Raw genomic sequence first — 12120 nt, forward strand, 5'->3', positions numbered from 1 at the left:
TAGGGTGCCACTTGGGACGCGTCCTTGAGGTTGACATTGACGCTCCACCAAGGCGACATCTGTGCCGAGCGGATACGTACGTGTCGTTCCCTCTCCCTCGAGGGCCCCGCTCAAGCCGGGACCGTACTGAGAAAACACCTTGACATCATAGGTGGTGCCGGGCAGGAGGTTCTGGAGTGTGTACGATGTCACGTCGCCCACGAACACGTCCAAACTCTTCGTCTGATCTTCCTCTGCAGGGCGAAACAAACAGCACAATGTGATCAACGGGGACACTGCGACACTTAACCCCGACAGCCCTCACGAGGAGGGACGGGGACAGCGGTACACCCCACACGCCCTCATTTGGTGTGATCAGGCCTCTGGACTTGCACTGGAATGTATTGTGGATAAGTAGCTCGCAGGGCTCAAACCGCCCCATGTGACAAAACAAGGGGGGGCGGGGTTCCCGGATGCATGCGCGTGGTCCAGAGTGCGACGTTGTCTCACCCGCAGGCGTGTAGACCAGCTTGTATCCGAGCACCGGGGACGGCGAGGGGTCCCATGCCACGCGGAACCGGGTGTACCATTCGTCAGAGATGCGCAGGTTCCTGGGCTCCAGCAGGCCCACTGTAACCAAAGAAAATCCAACACGTGTCAACATTCAGTCAGTCACAATGATGACCCCCCCCACCCCAACGGCAAGTAGGAGCGCAATTCCATCTCCCCCCCCCCCAACAGTAATAAAGCACTGCATGCTGCATGTCTACAACACCCACTGCCTGCTCATCCAATCAGGAAGGACTGTTATGAGCAATGCCAGTGTTTGGATTGGACATATCTGTTCCACTGTCTTGTTGAGGGAGCCGAACCCTCTCAGCAAGCAGTGGATTGGTGGGTCGGCGCGGGCAGGGCAGCATAAGCTCCCCATTGGCGCGGGGCCCGTTTAAACTCCTTGGCTGGCACAGCGGTGCCTCTGTCCGTGCCAAGAAGGGAACGCTTCTATTGTTTGTGTAACTCGGGGTTAATGTTCTCCAGTTGTTTAGCGTTTCCAGTTCCCTCTACTGTGAACTCCCTAATCCTCTGAATTCTTCAAACTGAGACATGTTGGAATTGGTTGGCTATTGAATGGCCATTGTAAGTACTTTCCACTGTTGTGAAGTTGTCCTGGCTCCCAATTCCAGGCTTGGAAATTCTGTGCAGCTAGCTAGACCATTAACTGTGCCGACTGACCACTTCCTAACCACTTTCCCTAACTGCATTACCCGTGCGTCCAGGCCCATTCAGCGTTCCCCCTGGTCCATCGGCGTAGACAGCCTCCACAGTGATGTTGTAGGGAGTGTCAGGAAGCAGGTTCTGCAGAAGGGCATTGTTTCTGTTGCCAGGGACAACCGTCTGTGAGAGAAAGAAAACACACAGAGGAGCTCACTAACTCAAAAGGTTTCAGAAACACACATAGGAACATGACTGCTTATTGGAAGATGCACACTAATGCTAGAATAGCTTGTGTGAACATCCACTCACTGTAGAAGAACGGACAAATTGAAACAGAACCATTGGTTGTAGTGACCTTTCTTTTAAAACTAGGTGCTGAAGGACTTTTTTCTCTTAAGAAGTGTTTTTTCTGTCACTCAGCAGATGTTTAGCTAGAGGAGGCGATAATGCACTGCAGCTGTGCTGTCCTCAACTGCCCCAGCTCTGATTTTAAAGTCATTAATAATCCAGTGTAATGTAACATAATGTTTCCAGTGATAATGTTGTTCTAACTGAGCCTCTGATTCATCTTACTAATCACCAATTATCTGGTGACGTGGACCAAGCAGTCAAGGAATTATGACTTTGTTGGCGTACAGTGCTTGGCAGGTGTTTTACGTCGAACAGGGGCTTGGTGTGAGCGTGCAGGCGTGTGTTTGATTTGACCGTCTGACAAAATATGAAAAATAGACAGTTGGTTAAAGTCAACGGTTCACAAGTCCCTCAAGTCAACCTCTAAAATCCAAAAAAGGTGCCCAGTTTGCGTACACAGCGAACATCTTTTTTTTATTTTTTTTTTACCAGAGCCTGATTTGTGTCATTAGGGATCCAACACATGAACTCACAAACTCTGTGATGGGGTCTCCGGTGGTGGGGGCGTAGGCAATCTTGTACTGCTGAACAGGACCTTCAGCGTGGTCCCAGCCGATCGTCAGGGTGTTGGTAGTGGCATCAAACACACGCATGTTCCTTGGTCCACCACGAGGCACTGCCACAGAAAGAACACGCGTGAATCTAACAACCCCAAGCGTGCGTGCGGCGTGCGTAGACACGCCGGCATGTGAATGCTGCGGACCGCGGCATCGGGAAAGCGTGAGTAACGGTCATGAGTGTGCGATTTCTATGTACACAAGGCGAATTAGTCACTCATATCAATGTACACAACTCGGACAGGTTGATTGGATTTAAGTCTCACATGTTTTGCCGTTTCCCTTCAGTGGTGGTCCATCCCCGTCGGCGTACACAGCCTGAACACTGACGGAGTACGGCGTGTCGGGAATGAGCGAATCCAGGAAGGCAGTGTTGATGTTTCCCGGGACCAGGACCTTCAGGGAGGTCATGAGACATACATCACAATGACGCCTGACCTGCATCCCAAATGGCACTCTATTCGGAGCACGACGTTCGCCCAGGGCCCGCAGTGCTACGGGCTCCCGACAAAAGAAGTGCACTAGATAGAGATAGAGTGTCAGTTGGGACGCGGAGCTGATGGCTTCCCTTATTCAAATGAGCTCCTCTGTGTGTTACATAATGCCCTGGCATTGCTAATGTACATAATGAGCTCACTGTTAATCCCTGATAATGCCTTCTTTGAGGTAGCCTCGTGCCAAAGTCTAACACAAAGTACTAGCAAGGCCTTGAAGGAAATTCAAAGGCTAAACAATGACATTCATTCGGCTAAGCGATGAGTGATAAACAGTTAGTGTTATGTATCGTCCACCGTCAGGTTAATGTTTGACCGACACCACAAGACCAGTTGGACAGGCCCAATGTCTACCTCAGCACTGTCTCAGTTTCACCACAGCCAATAATACAGACCGTTGGCTAGAGTGTTGGTTTATCTGGGTTCTGACCACTACATTGTCCTAAACACAGCTGCGATTTAAATTAGTCTACCTCCAGTCTACCTGCACGGTAAACTTCCTCTGAACACCACTATTCAGACCCCACATTTTGTTGTTTTATCGACTGAATTTAATTGTTTTTATTTATTTTTTTTTACCATCAATCTACAGAACATAATGACAGATCAGAAACATATGTATTTATGAATTTGTTTCAGTTTACTGAATTCGAAGAACTTAAATTGATTGGACATGATTTAGAAAAGGCACACACACCTGTCTATAAAATATGCCACGCTTTATAGTGCCAAAACCAAGCTATGAAGTCCAAGGAAATCTCTATAGACCTCCAAGACCAAATTGTGTTATGGTATAGACATGGCAAATGTTATTAAAAGAATAGCTATAGCAATGAATGTTCCCTGGAGCACAGTGGGCTCCATCACTGACAAATGGAAGAACTTTGGAAACACCAACACTCTTCCTAACTTGGCTTTCTGACCAAACTAAATAACTGGGCAAGATGGGCCTTGCTGAGGGAGGTGACTCAATGGCCACTCTAAAATAGCTTTTGAATTATCTTTCCACAGAGATGGGAGAAAGTGACAGAAGGACAACCATTTCTGCAGTGCTCCATCAACCAGGCCTTTATGGTAGAGAACCAAAACAGAACCACGTCTGATTAAGGCATATGATAAGCGGGCTGAGACTTTTATCCGGTCTGATGAGACCACATCGTACTATTAGGCCTGAATGCCAAGGGCTACATCTGGCAAAAACAAGGCACCACTCATCACCTGGCAAATACCATGCCTACAGCGAAACGTGGTGGTGAGAGAATCATGCAGCGGGTATGGGTTTCGGCAGCATTTTCACTAGAAGAGTGGTTAGGGTCCAGGGAAGGATGAATGAAGCGATTGATGGATGTGCATTCTGGATGAGATTTTCTTCAATGTTCATCTATCAACGCGAAAATGACCCGAAGCACAAATGTGTGTTTTGTCTTTGTCATCATGGGGTATCATGTGTAGACCGATGGCAAAAAAAGGTTTTAATTTGTTATGAATTAAGTCCATAACACAACAAAATGTCAAAAGGTGGAGAGAATGAAGGGATGTGCGTACTTTCTGAAGGCACTGTATAAGCTGTGTTGTCTTCAATAAGACATGTAGGGATATTGAGAATAGATAAGGGGGAAGAGGCTGAATGAGAATAAAATAATGTGTTTGTTACCATGAGGGCTTTTAAGGCCTACAGCTGCATCAAAGAACAATACAATCATAAAAACCCCATTATCCCCTAACCAAGACATTATGCCATCCAAAATGTCAAGGAAAATTTATTTCAATGTCTATCAGATGTGGATGTGCATATTTGCTGATCTGATGATACAGTAAAAGCTGTCTGTAAGGCACTCTCATTCATCTTTGTCTTACAACCCAAGATACAGCATGTGCTTTGGAGTTGTAAAATCAATCCTGTTGGACAAATAATTAAGAGCCCGAAAAATCTTGGTTTCTGATACAACGGACACAAAGACGGGACAATTATCTCTGCAGGCTTCTACAGACGAACAACGTCTTCCAGATTTCTATGCGTCTCGTGAAACACAGCAAGCCTATTCCCAACTCCTGCCGTTTAAGTAGACTTTCCCTTTCCGTCTAAAGGTGGTCGGGGTCGACCTCGCCTCAGCATAATTACGGGATCCCGTAAACAGTCACGCACCAAATGCATCCCTATCCCCTACATAGTGTGATATGTCTGACATAACTTTAAGGCACTACTCTGGGAAGAGGGGGCTATTTGGGGTGCACCTAGTGGACTTACCGTCTCAGAGGGTCTGACTCCAGACAGTGAGGAATAGGTGACGCGATATTGCTGCACCTGGCCGGAGGCGGGCTCCCAGCGTACATTCAGGCTGTTGGGGGAGGGGTTGTACACCTGGATGTTCTTGGGAGGGGTGCGTGGAACTGGAGTTCACAGAGGGTCAGAGAAAGTCAAGAGAGACGAGGGACATTTCAAGGGTCACTTCCCCTGACGCCCTGACCACACAAAAGCGTTTATTTCACACTACTGCGCCATGTCGAGCTTTAAGTCGAGCAAGAAAACAGAGACACAAGAGCAAAATGTTAAACATCTTTATATTGCAAGGATTGAAACTTGACCTAGCTCAGAAGAAAAAGGGGGTGACTGAAATGCTGAGGAAAGCAAAGTCTCGAAAAACCATGTGATTTTATAATGTCTATGTGGAAAGCATCTAAGGAGAAATAGCACACTTTGAGTTCATGCAAAAACCTCTTAACTTCCCTTTTAAACAAAAACAGATGTGCATGTTGCTCTGGCTTTCAGCACTTTCCGCCAAGTGAAGTTATAAGCAGTAGATGGACCTAGACCTAGCTACCCTATGTAGAACTTAAAACATTCACAGTATAACCTACATTATTTGTCCAACACACAGGTTCAATCTACTGTACATGAAACAAATGATGGTGTTTCAGTAGAAAGATTAGCCTGTTAAACATTCCATCTTTACATTTGGCTTGTCATCGGATATGACTCAATTACCATAAATCTGTGTCTGTCTCAAGATTGACAAGCACTTAGAAAGCTCAAACTAAAAGCTTGACGCCCATACTGACGATTTCACATAAGCCTTGCCCAACGGAGTCTCTGGAACTTCCTGTGGGATCATTATACTCCACAGGCTCTGTAATACTGATACGCTCTGCTGGAATCACAGTTTTCCAGTCAACTTCTTTGGGATGAATATCTGCTGACTGAGCATGGCAAGCCATTTCAAACAAACGCATGCACACAATAGGTTATAAAAACCACACAGAGCTACTAAAACAACAATTATTAGTATGGTATTTTTTATATTTTTCTTGGGGTGAGGTAACCCATACAGAAATCTAATATATGGCCATATATTATCATTTAGATTAAAAGACTTAACATATAAAAAATACTTTAAATATATTTTAAAACACATGATCATATATGTTCATTACATATTTCAATCTGACATATAAAATATAAAAACGGCCAATTCTTGTATATTTTGACAGATATGTACATGTGTGTTCATCAAACCAAATATGTGTTTACAACATACAGTATCTCACAAAAGTGTGTACACCCCTCAAATTTTTGCAAATATTTGATTGTATCTTTTCATCCGACAACACTGAAGAAATGACACTTTGCTACAATGTAAAGTAGTGAGTGTACAGCTTGTATAACAGTGTAAATTTGCTGTCCCCTCAAAATAACACAACACACAGCCATTAATGCCCCACAGATGCTCAATAGGGTTTAGGTCTAGAGACATGCTTGACCAATCCATCACCTTTACCCTCAGCTTCTTTAGCAAGGCAGTGATCGTCTGGGAGGTGTGTTTGGGGTCGTTATCATGTTGGAATACTGCCCTGCGGCCCAGTCACCGAAGGTAGGGGATCATGCTCTGCTTCAGTGTGTCACAGTACATGTGGGCATTCATGGTTCCCTCAATGAACTGTAGCTCCCCAGTGCCGGCAGCACTCATGCAGCCCCAGACCATGACACTCCCACCACCATGCTTGACTGTAGGCAAGACACACTTGTCTTTGTACTCCTCACCTGGTTGCCACCACACACGATTGACACCATCTGAACCAAATACGTGTATCTTGTTCTCATCAGACCACAGGACATGGTTCCAGTAATCTAGTTTCAGGGTCTTGGTAATCTTCTTATAGCCTAGGCCATCTTTATGTAGAGCAACAATTCTTTTTTTCTGATCTTTAGAGAGTTCTTTGCTATGAGGTGCCATGTTGAACTTCCAGTAACCAGTATGAGGGAGTGTGAGAGTGATAACACCAAATTTAACACACTTGTTCCCCATTCACACCTGAGTCCTTGTAACACTAACGAGTAACATTTTCACTTAGGGGTGTACTCACTTCAATCAAATATTTGCAAAAATGTGAGGGGTATACTTACTTGTGAGATACTGTATATGCTGACACAAGACATATAAAGCTACGCACTTCAATCCATCTGATGCAGTGTTATTTTTTTTGGGGGGGGGGGGGCATTTGTTAATTGATGACTTACGTGTCTTTCCTTTGTCTGCCTGACGCTGGCCCTCTCCCTCTGGGTAGACAGGGACCACTGTGACGGTGTAGGGTGTGTCTGATAGAAGGTTCCTCAGGATGGTGTTGGTCGTGCCTCCCGACACCTGCTCCTGTTCACAAGGGAGGTGTTCGCATCGACTCATCAAAGTTCACCCCCACCCCCTGCGTATCGTTGAATCTGGCCTCGTCAGATTTCAAGCAAACACGCCGCGATTGGTCACAACGTGCGGACTGCCAGTGGCCTTACCATGTCCTCAGCTCCACCGGATGTGGGGACGTAGAAGAGGCGGTACTGGCGCACGTTGCCCTCCGCCGGCTCCCAGCGCACCTTCAGGGAGCTGGTGGTGGGATCAGTGACCTGTAGGTTCTTCACACCTCCCAACGCCTCTGGCGGGAAGGGGCGGAAAACAATGATGTCAACATCACTCAAAAGCAAATGGAGCCGGTCGTCCTCGAGCCATTGCCACGTCAAAGTGAGCTTAATACTGAAGCGTACAGTCAAAAAAAAAATCTTGCAGTGAGTTTAACTTCAGATATTTGTACGGGTTTCACAGATTGGAAATGTTTTTCATTTGAGTACATATTGTCCAGTTGGTTCAGTCACAACTTACTTGTTTTTCCGTTTTTAGAGTTTCTCTTCCCTTCGATATCCCCGTACATAGGCACCAATGTCACCTTGTACTGTGTGTCTGGCACGAGGTTCCTAAGAATGGTGTTGGTTGACATCCCAGAAACCGTGGTCTGTGAAAACGAGTGAACAAGAATGGAAAGTCGATCTCCATTAAAGATCACAAAGTGATTGCTTACACAGTGCAAGAACAAGTGTTGGCAACATACCGTGAACTCAGGTCCTCCAGCAAGCGGGGCGTAGAGGACAATGTACTGGCGCACGTCCCCCTCGGCTGGCTCCCAGCGTACCCTCAGGGAGTTGGTGGTGGGATCTGTCACCTGCAGGTTCTTCACTCCACTCAGCGGCTCTGAAGGACACCCAAAACCACAGAACAACATCAGGCCGCTCGCCGACACCCATCGAGTGAGCTACTCGGTCGACTCAAAGGCCGACGTGGAAGTACGCAGTCCAAAAATACAGGTGATTTTACACATTTCACTGTTTTGTTGTACGAAATACCGTTCTTGTAATTGTTATTACTATAATGACGTACGTCAATATTATAGCATGGCGTTTCGTGAGTGAAAGTGACCATTGAAATTCTGCACTGACTTGTCTTTCCCTGGTCCGACTGCAAGATCCCCTCCACGTCTGTGTAAACTGGGACGACAGACACGTTGTACTGAGTATCGGACTGCAGGTTACGCAGGACAAGGTTGGTGGTGCCCCCTGACACTTGCTCCTGTTTCGGAGGGCAGGTAAATATCAACGTTAGCATTTCACCACAGCGACAACCAAATGACAACGTCAGCGCGGCGTAGGCTGACCGCCGAAGAGGACAGAGACGGGCGTACCATTTGTTCCGTCCCATCCGGCTTGGCCACGTAGAAGACCTTGTAGTTACGCACATCACCGACGGCCGGGTCCCAACGAACTGTCAGGCTGTTAATGGTGGGGTTGGTGACCTTCAAGTTCCTCACTCCTCCCAAAGGATCTGAGGCAGAAGGGACCGGGTTACACCAGCCCACGGGAAGGCACGGCCTGGCATTCACTTAACGAGTGGCACCAGAAGGAATAACGTCACCCCGTTCAAGTTGGACTCACTTGTCTTTCCATTCTGGGACCTAGAGAGTCCCTCCATCTCTTCGTAGACTGGCACCACAGTCACAGTGTATTCCGTGTCTGGGGTCAGTTCCTTCAGCACAGTGTTGGTTGTTGTTCCAGACAACTGGTCCTGTTAAGAACAGATGAGAGATTGTCAGTGGCCTCAGGGGAGAATAGTACTGGAGGTGTGTGTCACGTTAGATCAAAAGTGGGGCTCTGAAATTGGTCATTCTAGAGAGCATTAGGAAGAGTGCTGGTTAAGCGACCAAGACGCACCACGTCCTGCTCCCCGCCGGCCGCCGGGACGTAGACGATGATGTATTCGCGCACTTTCCCCTCGGCTGGGTCCCAGCGCACATTCAGGGTGCTGGTGGTGGGCTGGTAAACCTGCATGTTCTTCACGAAGCCCAGGGGTTCTGGGCAGGAGGACGAAACAGAGAAAGTGAAAAGTGCTGCCTGCATATTACAACTACAATATGTCTATAGATAGTAGTGTATGTCTACAAATAGTAGTGTATGTCTATAGATAGTAGTGAATATCTAGATAGTAGTGTATGTCTATAGATAGTAGTCTATGTCTATAGATAGTAGTGTATGTCTAGATAGTAGTGTATGTCTACAGATAGTAGTGTATGTCTACAGATAGTAGTGTATGTCTATATATAGTAGTGTATGTCTATAGATAGTAGTGTATGTCTATAGATAGTAGTGTATGTCTACAAATAGTAGTGTATGTCTATAGATAGTAGTGTATGTCTACAGATAGTAGTGTATGTCTACAGATAGTAGTGTATGTCTACAGATAGTAGTGTATGTCTACAGATAGTAGTGTATGTCTATAGATAGTAGTGTATGTCTATAGATAGTAGTGTATGTCTATAGATAGTAGTGTATGTCTACAGATAGTAGTGTATGTCTATAGATAGTAGTGTATGTCTATAGATAGTAGTGTACGTCTACAGATAGCAGTGTACGTGCAGGTTACCTCAGATATTCTCATCTATCATTGAACCACATGCCTGTTATTACCACCGATCACTGACAGGGTCATGTGCAAGACTTTGCCATTACTCACTTGTGGTTCCGTCCTTGGTCTGGGTCGGACCATCTCCCTCCGCGTACACCGGCACGACCGTCACTCTGTACTTGGTGTTTGGCGAGAGGCTCCTCAGAACCGAGGTGGTCGTGCTCTCCGAGACTTGCTCCTTCAGAGGGGAGAGATGGAGTCACACCGGCAGATCTCCAACAGACATACCACAACACAACTGACACATCACGAAGAAACCTAAATGCACTACTTCCTAAATGCACTACTTTTGCCCTGGTAGAAAGTAGTACACTAAATGATAAGTAGGATGCAGACTGTAATACCAGATCCGTATGATAAAGCCCAATTGTGCTATGGTCAGTAAAAGTACATTAACTATACAACTACTACTGTTCCAGTTTTTCCGTGGAGTTTATTTATACGGGAGGTTGGATTTAGAGTGAAAGCTATGACAGGCGCACACAGGCCAACTCAACAGTTAACCAAACAAGACTTAAGAGGATCAGGTTCCACAGACCGGGGCCAAACCATAAAGGCAATTGCATTAGTGTTGTTATCACAGAGCTGCTGTTCTCAGCTACGCTAGGCTACAGGGGCACAACAGCACGACCACTCCACTGCTGCTGCCTCCAATCATAATCAACACTGCAGGCTAACTGCTAGCGGCAAGGCCTCTGCGCTAACTTCTCTAGCCGGTTGACATAATCCCCACTCTACAAAGTATGCTGTGCGACGAGACGGTGCTCTTTCCTCCCTAGACACGGGAAACTGTTGCAATAGGCTGGCCCAGGGACACTACGCTGTCAACACGCGTGACCTCACACGCGTAAGTAATACGCCTCTTGGGAGCACATGGAGTGGGACTCACGATGAGCTCAGGGCCTCCTGTGACAGGAGTGTAGATGATCTTGTAGCCCTGCACGTTGCCGTCAGCGGCGTCCCAGGTGGCGGTGAGGGTGGTGTGGGTGGGGTTGATGACCTGCAGACCGGCCACTCCACCCAATGGCACTGACAAGAAAAACAAAACTTTGTTTATTATTCCGGGATTATTGTGGAAAATCCAGTGAATATACAGTGTATGATGTTCTTCAATGCATGTTTGCCATGCAGCTAAATCCCTTTTTGTGACGGCATACTCACACGTTCGTCCGTTTTCTGACTGACGTCTTCCTTCTCTGGCCGGGTAAATAGGTAAGACAGATATTGTATACGGAGTGTCGGGCTTGAGGTTTCTCAAAACAATACTGGTGGTTGCTCCAGGCACTTGCTCCTGTTCACAAGCATGTGGAAAGTGACATTAATCGGACGACTGACCCCATGACGGATCCTTTGATTTCAAAGTGGAATATGCTCAATGCTATTTTTCAGCTCATACGGTAGAAGACACCAACCATTTCCTCAGGTGTTTCTCCAGCCTCAGGAACGAAGAAGATCTTGTACTGGCGCACGGCTCCGTCCGCTGGGTCCCAGTCCACCTTCAGAGAAGTCATGGTGGGATCGGTTACCCGCAGGTTCTTCACCCCGCCCAACGGTCCTGGTGACAGATGCACAGTTAGAAACAAAGGCCGCTCTATTCTATTCTTCTAAATTGAATTATAACAAGCGAGCTCGCTTTGGGGCTCCTCTGGAACGCACGAACTACAGCTTAGACTAAAGGTTTGATTTAGAGTGAAAGCTTGGATGTGCACAACAGGCAACAGGGCCAATTGAACAGTAAACCAAACATTGTTCTAGAGGATCTTGTTCCACGGATTCGGGCCAAACCATAAAGGCAACTGCATTACAGTCTCTATCTCAGAGCTGCTGTTCACACTCCGTTAGCTCCGACAAAGCATGAACTCTGTCAACACCAGGCAAAAATGAAACAGCAGAATGACCACACCGGGTTTTGTTGGATAGTCTATCGGTAGACGATGTAAAGACAGTCATATTATCAACTATCTGTTGATGAGCAACTGCAAGCTATAGGCTTAGGGTAAGGATCAGGGCTAGGGTTATGACTAGGGGTCGGGTTCATTTGTTGCTGATCTGTAGAGCATCTAAAGATGAACTCTATCCGAATACAGTCAGAAATTGCGTGCCGTAAAAACAAATGAAATGTAGGGCACGTTTCCTCTGATGTCGGCCACTGTTAAAACCGACACGCGGACATGAGCTGCAAATGCA

General features: G+C 46.6%; 1 protein-coding gene across 7 annotated transcripts in view; it reads right to left on the reverse strand.

Annotated features, from left to right (window-relative positions):
* col12a1b (collagen, type XII, alpha 1b) overlaps nt 1–12120 on the reverse strand; it is a 74944-nt gene that overhangs the window by 23456 nt on the left and 39368 nt on the right. For all 7 annotated transcript variants that reach the window (XM_029114770.2, XM_029114773.2, XM_029114768.2 and 4 more), the window contains 18 exons: nt 11346–11488; nt 11095–11224; nt 10823–10962; nt 9982–10111; nt 9183–9322; nt 8907–9036; nt 8657–8796; nt 8415–8544; nt 8030–8169; nt 7804–7933; nt 7440–7579; nt 7173–7302; nt 4905–5047; nt 2429–2558; nt 2079–2221; nt 1245–1374; nt 490–609; nt 81–233 (listed from right to left, as the gene is read on the reverse strand). In XM_029114770.2, the coding sequence (XP_028970603.2) occupies nt 81–233; nt 490–609; nt 1245–1374; nt 2079–2221; nt 2429–2558; nt 4905–5047; nt 7173–7302; nt 7440–7579; nt 7804–7933; nt 8030–8169; nt 8415–8544; nt 8657–8796; nt 8907–9036; nt 9183–9322; nt 9982–10111; nt 10823–10962; nt 11095–11224; nt 11346–11488 (2442 nt within the window). The remainder of the gene's footprint in view (nt 1–80; nt 234–489; nt 610–1244; nt 1375–2078; nt 2222–2428; nt 2559–4904; nt 5048–7172; nt 7303–7439; nt 7580–7803; nt 7934–8029; nt 8170–8414; nt 8545–8656; nt 8797–8906; nt 9037–9182; nt 9323–9981; nt 10112–10822; nt 10963–11094; nt 11225–11345; nt 11489–12120) is intronic.

Source organism: Esox lucius, chromosome 18 (assembly GCF_011004845.1).
Source record: "Esox lucius isolate fEsoLuc1 chromosome 18, fEsoLuc1.pri, whole genome shotgun sequence".
Taxonomy (NCBI): Eukaryota; Metazoa; Chordata; class Actinopteri; order Esociformes; family Esocidae; genus Esox; species Esox lucius.